Source organism: Trachurus trachurus (assembly GCF_905171665.1).
Source record: "Trachurus trachurus genome assembly, chromosome: 7".
NCBI lineage: Eukaryota > Metazoa > Chordata > Actinopteri > Carangiformes > Carangidae > Trachurus > Trachurus trachurus.
The window spans coordinates 27,111,998-27,126,308 of record NC_139901.1 but is presented as its reverse complement, the minus strand read 5'-3'; the positions used below and the strand labels follow the sequence as shown (position 1 = coordinate 27,126,308).

At 42.7% G+C, this 14,311-nt stretch overlaps 1 protein-coding gene across 1 annotated transcript in view; it reads left to right on the top strand.

Annotated features, from left to right (window-relative positions):
• The window catches only part of plxnd1 (plexin D1), a 63,858-nt gene that overhangs the window by 11,780 nt on the left and 37,767 nt on the right, over positions 1–14,311 (top strand). The window contains 7 exon segments of the mRNA XM_083974759.1: positions 1,784–1,913; positions 3,473–3,650; positions 3,929–4,037; positions 9,821–9,920; positions 11,382–11,480; positions 13,089–13,178; positions 13,481–13,589. Of these exon segments, the coding sequence (XP_083830885.1) occupies positions 1,784–1,913; positions 3,473–3,650; positions 3,929–4,037; positions 9,821–9,920; positions 11,382–11,480; positions 13,089–13,178; positions 13,481–13,589 (815 nt within the window).

Here is a 14,311-nt window from a genome sequence, read left to right as displayed (position 1 = left end):
AGACAGAGGCTGGTGAATTAAAGTTCAATAATCTATGAATGAACAGTGACTGAAATGTGTCACATCTGAAAGGCACTGGACGCTGTGTTATAGGTCTTGCTTGTGTTTCTTTGTCATGAATTTAACAGCTAGCTAACATCCTCACTCTGCTGGAAAGTAAGCATTTTATTTGAGTGAAATTTGCATGTTATTATTTGTTAATTAGCACGAAATGTGATATATTTTCCATGTATTTGGACATAAATCAAAGTAACATTTCTTATCTGATGATGGTCCTGGATTGAAGATCTGTTTGGGTCCGTTCACAGTTGACTGCAAATGTCTATAAAAACAGTTCAGTCCAGACCAAAGTGGCGGACCGAACCAACTGAGAAGTTAGATGCATCATTTCGGATCATTTCAGTCTCTGTGCTCACTCACTCAAAGAACAGCTTTCAAAATCGAAAATCAAATCAATAGCTAAACAAGTAATATAATTTCAGCCCATCAGACTGTTTATCCGTGAATCCACTGTAGTGTGACTGTCGAGTTTCCTGAGAATGCGTTCAGAGTTTATGAGTTTGTTTGTGTCGAGGGGATTTTTTGTGTGGCTTCCAGAGCCACTCTCTTCTATTTTTAGTTCAGCAGCTGACCTCATGGCCCCCGCTCAGTCCATCAGTGCCAATGGGACTGAGAATCTGGACGTTCACTCTCCTCGGTCACAAATGCTCACATTTACAGACATGCGGGCACACGGAGCACACGCTGTATTTTAAAACAACGGTGAACGTGCGAGGGAAGTGGGATGTGCCAAACTCATTATGTGGCGTTAGGACTAAATGGGAGCTGTTTGGTTTCTCCTTACTCTGAGGTCACTTTGTCCTTCCAGTCTGCACCGCACATGAACTAAGCTCTGTGCCAACGGCTGGTGAAGTTCATTAGTGAAGCAGAAGTCAGAGTATGGGGCCACCTTGTTTGTTGAATGCCCTCATACAATCCCTCTGTGCTGCACATACATTATAGTCACATAGAAGCGCACACACACACACTCTCGCATGTCCACACAAACAAACACACATTCATGGAGCCACTGTTGGTCCATGCACGTAAAGAATCGCTTGTTTTTTTTGTTTTATTCAAGTATCGGTAACTGGCCCCTGATCCCAGTGCCTGCGGGATGGGTTGCCATAGCAATGTGTGTGACCTAGAGTCAAGTAGTCTCTTGTGTTGAGCCAGACAAACTGACAGCCGAGGTCTGAATGTGACATTAGGAGACCAGAGCACCTCATAAATCTGTGGGAAGCGGACCATGAAACCCAGCGGTGAGAATTCGTCAAGTCCTGAAATGAAATGAAAACACAAAAGTTCGTGCTCTCCCCGCAAAGGATAAAACGTTGACCCTAAAACTCTGTAGTCACACACCAGTGTGGTATAGTCCAGCGGCTGGCTGAGTCTCGATTACCAGCTCTAGCTTTTGACAGGCAGTTTCTATATGGGAGATGATCGTACTATGATATGGCACAGATGTGCTGATGGAAAAACCTGAAAGTTACGCCAAGTTTTCATCTGCTGCCAAGTTTTTCTGTGTAGGCTACCCAAAACAACTGTGTTGTTGTTGTAACATCTGGATGTTGGTTTCTTGACATTTCAACACAAACTTACCATAACATATATAAAATGCAGAAAACATCCAAAAATGATAATAATAATGAAGTCTTCTTGCAACATAAACCAAAATATAATCATTGAATATGAAATACCCAGATATATTTGATTAACTTTCTCTCTGTTGCTCTCTGTGCAGATGTTCCATCCAGAAGGAGTGCACCCAGGGGCTGTTGGCACGCTCTTGGATCAGCATGGGCGAGGGCCCGCAGCAGTGTCCGTCCATGACCCTGACCCCCCCAGAAATCAGCATCTCGGCAGACATCAAGGTATCATCTGCTCCATTCACATTGTTGTTGCCTTCGACCCCCTTTTTCATAGGTCAAATACACACAACTGCTGCTACGGTCAGTGGGGACAGTGTATTTAAAGCCGATGAAACAGAATATGCCACGACCACCTGTATAATCCGACACCTCTCACTATTATTAAACACACTATTATTATTACCCAGCTGATAAAGTCACGCCAACACTGTTTGCAGCTGCAGCCGACTCTACTAAATATATACACATAGATAGATAGTTAGATAGATAGATAGATAGATAGATAGATAGATAGATAGATAGATAGATAGATAGATAGATAGATAGATAGATAGATAGATAGATAGATAGATAGATAGATAGATAGATAGATAGATAGATAGATAGATAGATAGAAGTTTAGTATACAGTCTAATGCTTGTGATGAAAGTATTAACTTACAGCTTATGACAGACAGTGGCTCTAAAATTAGCAACAACACCAGTCACCTTCACACTTGTTTCTGCAAATGAAAAATTGAGTTTATTTCCACAACCTGCAAGATGAACACCTGTCATAAAGTGTCATTTTAAACACTTCACCTACATCTCCCAGAGCATGAATGTGGGACACAGAGAAACAGTCACATATTGAGTGCTACATAACACCACCGCAGTGATTTTAATCAAACCTGGCAGGATTATATATCCTGGCGAAATGAGTGCCTGCATCACGCTTGGTGCTATAGCGCGTAAACTGTTGTTTTCAATCATTTCCGCCAGTCAGTGTATCGTGTAACAGAAGCATAATAACAATGTGATAATTAGCTCACTGAATTCTGACACTTGGAATATATTTGACCTTTAATTACAGCCCATAATTAGAGGAGGCTGAGAGACGACAGGTCATTAATTGGTTCATTAATTGTGGATATTTGCTTGCTATGTAGGTCATTTCGGCTGGTCTGTAATAGATCCACCAGCTGCCTGATCATCGGCATCCTGCAGAGTCACAGGAAGCTCGGCTCAAGGTTGTCCACCTAAACAGGAAGCAGCAGGCAGGAAGTCAGAGCCCGAGCCAGGAAATGATCAATTCCAACGAACAATAGAGCAGATTTTTAAGACTTGTTAGCACATGTTACCGACCACTCCACTTCACTCCACTTGTATCTGCTGAGCCACAGAATATGTGCTCTTGATTTTCCTCCCTGCCTACCCCCCACCACTCTTTTCTTCTCACATTGAAATAATTTAGCTGAATTTCAGTCATGTCAGTGAGGTGCGATGTTTCTCATTATTCGTCTGTCATACTTCATCACGTAGCCAGATTTAGATGTGAATCTAGCACTGTGCCATCTGTTTCTTCATTGCACTTTAGTTTTTTTTTCTATTTCTCTGCCTTAACTCCTGAACAAACTAGAAGTTATGCCAGCGCTGTTTCCCCTTTACCAAAGACTAAAGTGTCCATGTACTGGATTTTGAGGGCGTGTGTGGGCATGTGGAATTGAATTTCTAATTAATTTCTGTTAGGATGGAGATCAGCAGCTATTAATACTCACGCACCTATGTCTGCTCCTATCGTAGGATGTAGGAATCCTGATAAATGGCAGTGTTCCCGATCTGGTCGGCTCCCGGGTGGAGTGTGAATATGGGCCGGGTGTTTCGACAGCTGCCACAGTGCACCTGGACTCCGGTCCCGCTCAGATTCAGACCTGTCCCCTGCTCCCTCGAGTAAACTACCAACCGATCCTTCCTGGCACAGGTGAGACTACAAGCAGTCCTTTATTGGCTGTGTATCAAAGCTGCCAGCCATGTTTGTTCACACAATACAAGTACAGTTACAGTATGTGTTTCTGTTGTTTTTTTTATTTATTTACAAGATGTTGAGCTTTATTACAACAAATGTAATTTCCCCTTTCATCTATCAAAGACCTGCATGCTAGAGGACGTCTCGCTGTCTTGTTTGTGTTATGACACCGATACCATCTCGAATGCTTGACACATGCAGCTTTGTTTACATGCCTTTGTTTTTTTTCCCAGATCATCTGACTGTTTCTTTGGCGATAAAAGTGAATGGCACATCTGTGGTATCTGGGAGCTTCATCATCTACGACTGCGAGAGGACTGGAGCAATACACCCCAAGATGGCGTGAGTCATACATCCATTGTTACCGCTGTTTATCTCAAATTCTTGATTTACTCTGATGTGGTGATACTCGGGCAACATACAGCATCCTTGAGATCTGCTGCTTCCAAATACAGTCGATTTAAAGGACGAAAAACAACTTTAAAAAGTTGATAAAAATCTAGTGGCAACGAAGCGGTGTTCAGCTGGGGCCTCTTATCATGCTCACGATCTCAGTTCCCCTTTTAACTTCTCAAATGCTTAAATGTAAAAAACACTTTGTTATGCATTCAAAGTGATGAAATGACTGAACACTGTACAAACCTCAGCAAAAAAAAAGAAGCAACACAAACATCATGTGTAGTAGCATTGTCTTTATTTTTGAATAACACATTATGAACCCTCAGACTTATCTTGAGGCTCTTTGAAAACCGCTGAACCAAACTATTGTAGATTCAGATCTCATTTTGTAGGACTAGCTGTAATTATCTCTTGTTGCAGACTCTGTGGGATGTTCAAGTGAGTGATATCTTCCTCCGGGTTATCAAGTGGTTAAAGCAGATATCAGCTTCACGGCCGTTTCGGCTAATGCTGCGTTCAAGGCAGGCTTTTGAAACCGTAAGTTACAGCTTCAAGTCACAACTACGACTTGGTAGCGTTCCAGGTAACCCGTAGCTTGTGTTTTTACCATCCTGTTGTCTGTGAAAGTTCCCTATAACGGCCACTCGTAACTTCCGACCCGTGAACTCGTACCAGATCGAACTGGTATGACTTCACAGGAAGGAAAAACACAAAGTACGAGTTTCTTTGAACGCACCATGAGTTAGCAGCCCCCGCCCTTGTCAGGCATCAATTGGTCCTCGTGCTACGTCACCACATTCACGCGCATCCCTTGGCTGCACACACAGCCCTTCATGCCGTTCTCTCTCCTCATTGGATAACACTTGTATCCCACAAGGAAAATTTTCTCCTCGGGTTACAGCAGAGCAGAGTGACGGAGAGACTCGTGTTTAGGCTGAAATACTTCATGTAAGTGATTGCTGACGGAAAATAGGACTATTTAGGACTTATATTAACAAAAACATTCCACTGATATCTGCTTTAAAACCTGCAATTTTAAGAATTAATATTATCAGTTTAATTAAATAGAGTTTCAAATACAGGACCTTTATGTGTAAACGGTTGGAGTATTGTTACTTCTGGTATGTACCAGACTGGCCCAGTACTTCTCAGAGCTTTTGTCCTCCTCCTGTTTGATTTGCAGGATATCCCTCAAAACAGACTTTTCCTAATGAGACCTAAATACCAATAAACAATGATTCTAGCTGTCCCTAAATATAGAGCTTTTCCAGGCTATGGTATCTCTCAAATATCAGCCAAATGTCAGCCAAAGTCTCTGTGGTATTGTCGATGTGCACATATAGCTGGAGGCTAAGAGACAGCAAAGCTTCTCCTCTCTGTTTGTCTCAGTGGCCTTTCCACTTCCCCCCTGCTTCCTATTTAGGCCTCAGTTGGTAAATATTACCGACACGTCCTCTTGGAGGGCTTATTGTGTGTTTGGCTTGCTCAGGGTTCCTCAGCACAGGATCAAAAGTGGAATTAATATGCTGTAAACATTAAGCCAAAGGAAATTGGATATGTACGTATGTCTGGCTGGTCATGTCGATGTTTGTTTTTTTTTGTGAAGGACTGCGACTTGTATGGCCCGGTCACAAAGCGGGTTTTCTCCTGCTTGGAACAACACCAGCTGGCTGCCTCCTGCATGTTGGACCATGTCAGAGGAGCCTATCTGATGGGCAGATCTTAGACTTAGATGGGCATTAATGTGTGTCCCAGTGTGTGTGTGTGTGTGTGTGTGTGTGTGTGTGTGTGTGTGCGTGTGTGTGATTCCCAGAGATTGAAATTGTTTGGGTGTGTCCCTTTTGTTCACATTTTCAAAGCGGTCTAGAGGTGTGAACGCAGCAGTTGCAGGTACATGTGTGGAAGGCTCTACCTCATATGTGCACATGGCCTCGGAGCTCGGCGAGGTCCAGGAGTGTGAAATTAGATGGTGGTTTGTCGAAGGTGATAATGAGCAAAGTGCCATTCTCACAGGATGAGCAATGGGCTGCAAACTGTGGAGCTGCTATACTCTATCTGATTATAATCACTTCAAGATGCTTTTTTTTTTAAGTAATCCCTAAGGAGAGTCTTATGAGCCACGTCTCTTCGATGAAGGAGAGTGGAGTCTCATTGTTTTGTGTTGCGTGGTAAAAAGCCGTCACTTAGGGGTTTTTATATGTAAGGATTAATTCTGTATGTGTTCTGCATACGTAGGTGCCTGTTATCAGACATTAATGGAAATAATTTGTGCTCTACGATGTGTGTGATTGATTACTTGAGCAAAAACTAATTTTCTACAGTTGTCAGTGTAGGACATTTTCATTCAGCAGCAGAGCTGATTACAGGTCACACAACAAAGTGAAATGATTTCAGTGATGTGACTGTGGATATTGAACTAAAGGACTAAAAAAGGGGGCAAATCAAATTTAAACCAATTACATTCATTATTATTTAATTGTCAAAAAATATGAAAAATGTCCAAAACCCAAATCACACAGACAAAGGAAAGGGAAAGCAGAAAACTCACTATTGAGAGGTGGAAACTTATTAACATGACTCATTTAAATTTTCTATTTATGAACTAAATTTAACTTCAGACTTCTTTCAATTTGTTTTCACAGAAAATACTTGTTAGCCAGTGGAATCTGAGAGATTTCCTGTGTCTAATGGCTTAAGTTGCATTATGGGAAATGTAGGTTCCAACGTTTTTCGACTATTAAAGCCAGGGTATCTCAGCTCCCACAGCTCCAGTGTTGACCTTTATTTCTTAAATTGTGTTTCCAGTGTATCAACTGAATTAATGAAAGTGCGATGCTGAATCACCAGAGCAACCTTTAACCAGCCCTGCTTTGATAAATCGGGATAAACAGACTCAATGAGCCCTCGTAAGAAAATAGTATAGTGCACAGATGCAGTTAAAAGAAAGTGTTTACTACATTTATCATTAATTAGGCAAAATATCACAAATTTGGTTGAAGTTTGAAGGATATTTTAACGACATGGACGAGGCTCTCCGCTGTGAGACGTCTTCATTCAGGATATGACATGTGTGTATGTGTGTGTGTGCGCCGGATGAATCAGTCTGTGTGTTTTCATTCAGATAATGTGTGTAACCGTGTTTGTGCGTTAAGTGTGTTTAGACAGAGTTACCACGACCCCCTCGAAGTGGTCACTAGGCAAAGTGTTAATGACAACCAGACCAAAGCATTCCTGTCTCACCAGTAGGAGCCAGCCAGCAGCTAACCTGCCCTCTGTCTCTTTTTACATCTCTCACTCACACTCTTTCAAACACACACACTCATACACTTTGTTTGCTCTGTATGTCTCCCTCTTTTTTCTTTTTTCTTTTTTGCTTCTTTCTTTGTCACTCTCTGTCCGTTTATTCCATTGAGTCGTTCTGTCCTTTTCTATCGTCCCCACCACTGAAACTGCTCTTTTCTTCTGGACGTATTTCTCTTTGACAGAGACGTGATTGAGGATGTGTGTTTAACCGCTATGTCCACCGAGAGGCCCTGAGAGTGCAAGCCTGACTGTGTATTTAACATGTGTGTATGTGTGTGTATATGTGTGTGTGTGTGTGTGTGTGCATGGTCATTATGACTTGAGGTGGACTGTGTCGTGGGGTATTTACTATCAGTGTTAGGTCAAGCAGAGAGAGAGAGAGAGAGTGCAAACAGTGTGAGAAAATGCAGGGTTGGTGGTGGTGTCTAGGTGTTACAGTGGGACAGAAAGGGAGTCAGGGAGGGAAAACAGAAAAGCAGCAGCTGATATGAGCCTTGAGGGGTCTGTCTGCTTCTAATCAGAAGACACACACACACACACACACACACATACACACACACCACACACACATTTCAATCACGTTTCTGCATCCTCTTACACCCACTTCTCTTCTCTCTCTCCCCCCCGAGAGTGCTGCTATCACCGGAGGCGCTATCATTCCTAGTGTGGGACATCTGTCTCATCCTGGAGGCGATGCAGTGACACACACTCCACTCACGCACACAGACCCTCTGTACATTGGAGGTGTTCCACATTAGGTAGTTTATCTGGAACACACACACACACACACACACACACACACACACACACACACACACACACACACACACACACACACACACACACACACACACACACACACACACACACACGTTTCTACTCCATCCACAGTAAAGTCGATCACATGCCATATCCCCAACACCGCCCTTTATCATCTCTGCTATACTGTATACACATCTAACCTGAACAACCGCTCTGTTTTACTGTAGTAAAAGGAGAGATCACACAAGTTAACAACAGAGCAAACTTTAAGAGATTAAGGGATATTAGCTGTGCTACTGTGACACTTTGTCTCTTATGGGATTTATGGGATGATAAGTACCAAAGAAAGTATAATAGTTTTAGAGCAGCAGGAGTAGGCGGCTCGCTAACATTACCCTCCTCTGTACGTGACCGGTCATAACCAGACCCAGTGAGATTGTGAGATAAGATTGTGAGTACCGGACTGAGCAGGGATGTGTGCTAATGCATATGAATTCAATTTTTCATTTGCAAGAAGAGGAGTGTGTTGTTTCTTTTTTTTTAACAATTGCTTTAAAAGACAGGGCTGCTGATAGTGCATATTTTTGTTTTTTATGTGTCATGATGTGTCAAATCTGTGGCTTTCCTAACACGCACATGTTCAAAAACTGGTTACAGCTGGTTTATAATTCAGTAAAGGTTTGGTAATTCCTGATACTACAGGATGCTGGAGGGTTTTTTTTAACAAATGCTGCTGTAACTGAGGTAAACAGTGACTATGTGATCCAGTCAAGATAAAGTGCAGCGCCGCTGTTCATCATAATGAGAACGATGCAATAGTGTGGCTCAGTGATGTGTTTAATAGCTTATGGACTACAGCATAAAAAGAATAAACTATGCCAGTGTTTGAGCACACAGGCCATACTTGTGTGAAGGACAAATTCATGACAACACACGCGATATAATATCACCAGACTTCTTAAACTAAATCTTAAAATCGGGTTCTAACCATCAAGCATCCCTTTGAAGTTAAAGAGAAAGCCTTCACTTCATAAATACGGACATTTTCATCTTTTATACTCGCCACAAGTCACTCCCACCCGGCAATTTATAAAGGAGGTCTGTCTTTGAGCCATATACGAGGACATGTCTCTGACAAATGAGCATGCATTGAAGGGAGTATTAAGCTGCCGATGGACCCAAAATGTCATCACTTTAGGCGGTGCTGAAGTCTAAATGGATCTCACATAGATAGAAATTAAGGACAGTGCACACTCACACACACATCATCATCATCATTTACCAGTCGGAGGGTGTTTATAGAGGAGCGCCTTGTTTCATCTCAGCAGATTTGGCCCTGTTTGACCTCCAGGCTGACTGTGTTGTAACTGTGGAATGAATGTGTCTGCTACTGTGACTAATCATCACTTCCTTTTATTAAATCTCAACTTTGATGCCTGTAATCGGTTCAGCCTCTCCGTTTGTGTTACACTCCAAATGAATCCGAGTCAGCCATATACTCGGCTTTTCAAAAAAACAAAACAAAAAAAAAGAACAACATTTATTGCATGGGAACAGATCAGAGTGTGATACAGGGGGAGGAAACGGGCCAGATTTGGCAACATTTGATCCTTGTTTCTCAACTCTTTCCATGTCTGTGTGTGTGCTCTTGTCTGTGCCAGATGTGTGAGCTGTCTGAGCACAAGGTGGAAATGTTACTGGGACCAGGAGAACCACCTTTGTGTGTCCAGCAAAGATGAGTCAATGCACAATCTGCTAGAGGTGAGTAATGCTCCCTTTTCTAATCCATCACACAAACAGACGTCTGGGGGGATCTGATAATGTTAATATCCCAAAAGTCACAGCCTCTGACACAATCCAGACTCCGCTGTCCAACATCTCCAAGAGCGCTGTAATGATCCGAGTCCAGACGACTTAGGCAAGAGCAATCTTGTGGCAATGCAGGGTACAAGTGTCTCAACTATACACTATGTGGGAAATGTTGAAACCAGCTATAAAATCTCAGGAGACCGTGGTTTTACAGACACATAACAGGGTAATGTACCATTTTAAAAGTTCCCCTGACGTGACCTCCTCTGAAGTTTCTCTGTTTGCCAGTTTAGTTTGATATCTCAGCATGTGGGGAATTAGATTCACTGTGTCCCGGTTTTTGTAGGGAATTATTATTAAATGTCAAGACTGCTTGTTGCCTGCAAGGAGAAAAATCTACACCTACTTTTTCCGCCACGGTTTTATATATCATTTCATTCTAAGTAGGTGACTGTGCAAATGGATTGTGTAGGTACGTTTGGCAACGTAAAGCCCCACGAGGGCGTAAAGTACTGTGAAAATCAAACTAATTAAATAATGTAAAAGGCCCTGGCAGGAGCACATGAAACAACAGTGAGGCTGATAAATGAATTCCAAAACTAGTACAGCCTCGTTGAAACCAATTAAAGCTCCCCTGATACCAAGCAGCTATTGTGCGTGCTCCTGACACAACATCAAGACTAAGTCAGCCGTCGCTTCATTCCTGCTCCCTGTGAAGTTTTATTGTCCACCCAGGTCCCATGGTCTCTGTCTCTGTCTCTCTGTGTGTGTGTGGACATCCTCCTCCCAGCAGAGTCTGACCCCCAGGGTGAGGGGTCTGCCTGTGTCCAGTCATCCCACCAGCCCAATTAAGAGGGGGATGATGATGTGACTCATAGTCCTCTGGTCAGCTGCTGGTCAACTGCTCTTTTTGTTATGGGGTTTTTTATGCCCAGCTTTATATCACAAGACCCCTTGAAAAACAGGAAGGAGCACTTTTTTGTTTTGTTTAAGTAATAAAGACATCACTGCAATTTTTTTAAAGCAAATGCAATAAATCTTAGTCAGGCGTGCTGTTTCAGATCCCAAGATACACAAAGACAAACACAATAAAGCACATGAGGCTTGTTCTTTTTAAGTCACTTTTTAGTTATATACAAATTTTGTCTCTTTAGGTCTTTGTAATTTAGGTCATAGTGAGACGTTCTGCTGAGCCCATCAGTGTCCGGTGGGTCTGTTTTTCTAATCCCTCACCGTCCCCTCTATTTGAAGCTATTGTTGTTTCCCTCAGAGCGAGACTTCACCCTCTCATTTCCTCCTCCTCCAGATAAACAGGACAGGTATTTTGGGTTGCGGATGTGTGCAGAGGAGCCATTGTTTTCTTTAACTACTGTATGTCACTTCCTGCCCCCTACACCCCCCACCCCACCACAGAGCCCTGCTTCCTGTCCCAGCCTGGTTGCCTCAGAGGTTCCTCCATCACCATCAGAAATGGCCCAGGACTTCACCTTATCCCTGAGCAACATCCAGGAGGTACGGCCGACAACCCTCCAGCTATAGAGCTGAGCTTGGAATTTATCCAAAATGCATGTTGTGAAAATGATTGGAATAAAACTGAAACATATGGCGTGTTTGCTTCAAGCTGAGTTAAACACAGATGGGTATTTGTGTGCCACGGTTTGGGTCAAGGAACGAGTAAAAAAAGAAACAATTTTTGTGTGATCTCCGTCTTGTGGGACAGAGATGCAAATGAAAAATGAGCGAGTGTCTTTATGCTTATGTTTGCTCGTTGCTCAGCTGTCTGGTCACACACCATGCCTCTGGTATCGCACTGTGACGAGCTGAGTTGTGTCTTCGTCAGCAGCGTGTACAATGTGCAGTCGGTCTGAGGCAGCACACACTGCGGGAGCTTTATTTGCTTGTGTTCATTTTTAAAATCAGCCAGTCCTTCCAGATCGGTTTTTTAAACTCCCATTCTCATTTTTTAATCCACGCTGAGCGAGTCAGGCGCTGATCCTGCCTCGCTGATAAGGACACGACTCGGATCCTCAGAAAAAAAAGAATTCCAGAGCTGACTCGTTGCCAGGTGTGGTCAGTCACATATGCCGCCGAGCCCTGGTGGGCCTTTCAACCCTGATCCTGGCGTGTTGCTATGGAGTCAGACATTGAGTCACATACAAACTCACACATGTGACACGCAGCGTTGATGTAATTGGCCATTCATACTACTCTTTCTTATAAAAGTTTATACAAGCTGATGTTGTTTGAATAACGTCTTCATCTTGTCGGCGAGTCAACACAGCAGGAAATGTGGTGTCAGTCATTCGTTCTCGCCAAAAAAAAAAGCAAAAAAAAAAAAAGCGTTGCCATCACTCAGACCCCTGTGGAATGTGTGGTCAAGTTTGGTTTGGTTCCCACACTTTTACTTAAGGGCAAACCTAAACTAAATTATTTAGACGGAACTGTGATAAACAGGAAACATTTTGCGAAAAGCCGATTCATGCAAGTTTGTTTTGCAGTGTCTATTAGACGGAGTGTGCACAGGAACAGGGGATGTTTGGAAGTGCGGTATGTTGGTGTTTTTTCTGGAAAGAACAACCTGCCAGATGCAAGAAAAATCTAAGTTCTCTGGTGTCAAAAAGCACAGAGAAATAGCAAAAGTCTTGGAGAGGCCGATCAAAGTAGACCAATTTGAGCTGGCTGCATTCGCAGACAAATGGTTTCCCCTACTTGAAGTATTTATCCTTTACTGCTCCAGACTATCTGAGCCGAACATATATTTTCACACTTAAACTCAGGACACTCATTTCATGAAGAATACATTCATATTCATTACTCTGGTTCCCAGATGACATGCCGAGGTGTGGGAGCCCAGATGTTTATGAATATGAATTTTGAATAGATTGCCTCTTTTCCTGGCAGGGACAATTATTGTGGCTTATTCCAGTTTCCTGATACTTTTTCAGGGTTGTCAATTGTTACCAGACATGTTTGAAAAAGCATTTCTTCGGAGAAACTCTCTCCAGTTCTCTAAAGCCGTGATTATATCATTCCGATAAGGCCGTGAAATCGCATTTTGCTTGCTTGTTATTTTTTGAAATAATGCATATTGTTTCAGATATTATGTGCTTTGCCTGACAGGGGGAGGAGCTGGAGTGTGACTTTGGGACGGAGCAGCGATATGCAGCCAGATGGGTGGACAACATGACTGTCAAGTGCAGTGGAGTGACAGTAAGTACAGACGATGACCTAACTGGTCCACCATTCAAAAGTCTGAATAACGACCAGGTGGTTTCTAACCACGTCACTTTCCTGCTCCAGTGTGTTGATTGTTATTAGGCTTAAGCTTTGTAAGTTGTTTTTCTCACAATCACTTTAACCCTTGTTTATAAGTTGAATGGGAACCCATTATTATCTAAGGAAGCAAGAGTTAGTATGTGGTGGCAAAATTATAGGAAATAGGCCAACACACATACACATGGAGTAAAGTACAACCTGTTTGACTTGTACCACCTGTCTTTATTCTCATTTAGCTGTCCACTAATCAGAGGAGTCAGATTTACCACCTCAACCTGAGGAGGAAAGGACCCTTTATTGGACAGGGGAGGGATATTTTTGTCGACAGCCCTCAGCCCATGAAAGGTAAGACGTTACACCTGTGGTTTTGTAGATGTGTGGAGAAAAAAAAACAGATTAAAAAATACAATTGCCATCTGCTACGCTTGAGTTGTTTGCTCGGCTCTCTGGTATTTGCAGTGTAATTAGATGGCCGCAAAAACAAGACAAAATCTGATATAGCTGCCACCGTTGCTCTCCGAATGCATTTCACCTGTGCATGGATGTTTTTTTTTGATTAAACCTGGAGAAAAATAAAGAATCGCTCACAGGGACAAACAGTGTTAGACCGCCTTTCACTTACAATAATAGCAGTTTGTGTAGTACAACACATAATTTGCCAGCAACTAGTAATTTACCATAATATCATATTCTACCGGCATCTAATTACACATAATGATTATAGAACATAGAGAGAGCTGCAATTTAAGTTGTTATCAATGCCTCTTACGAGCTATGTTCGTATGTATTGTTGCAAATACAGTTTGAGCTCCATGACAACAGTGAGATGACGAATGGTGGCGTGCAAGTTGTTGAACTTGGCGTGTTGTGTATAGTGCAGCTACAAGCCAGTCCTTGCCTATCCCAGCCCCAGATGTGCTGTTCACAGTCCATGTGTCTCCCATGTGAACAACAGCCCTGGGCCGCTGCCAGACACTCAGTTAACGGACAAGACAGCGACGGCATAACATGCGGAGTCATCACATTTCAAAACAACACAGTCTTTATACCACACACATGCTGGGGCA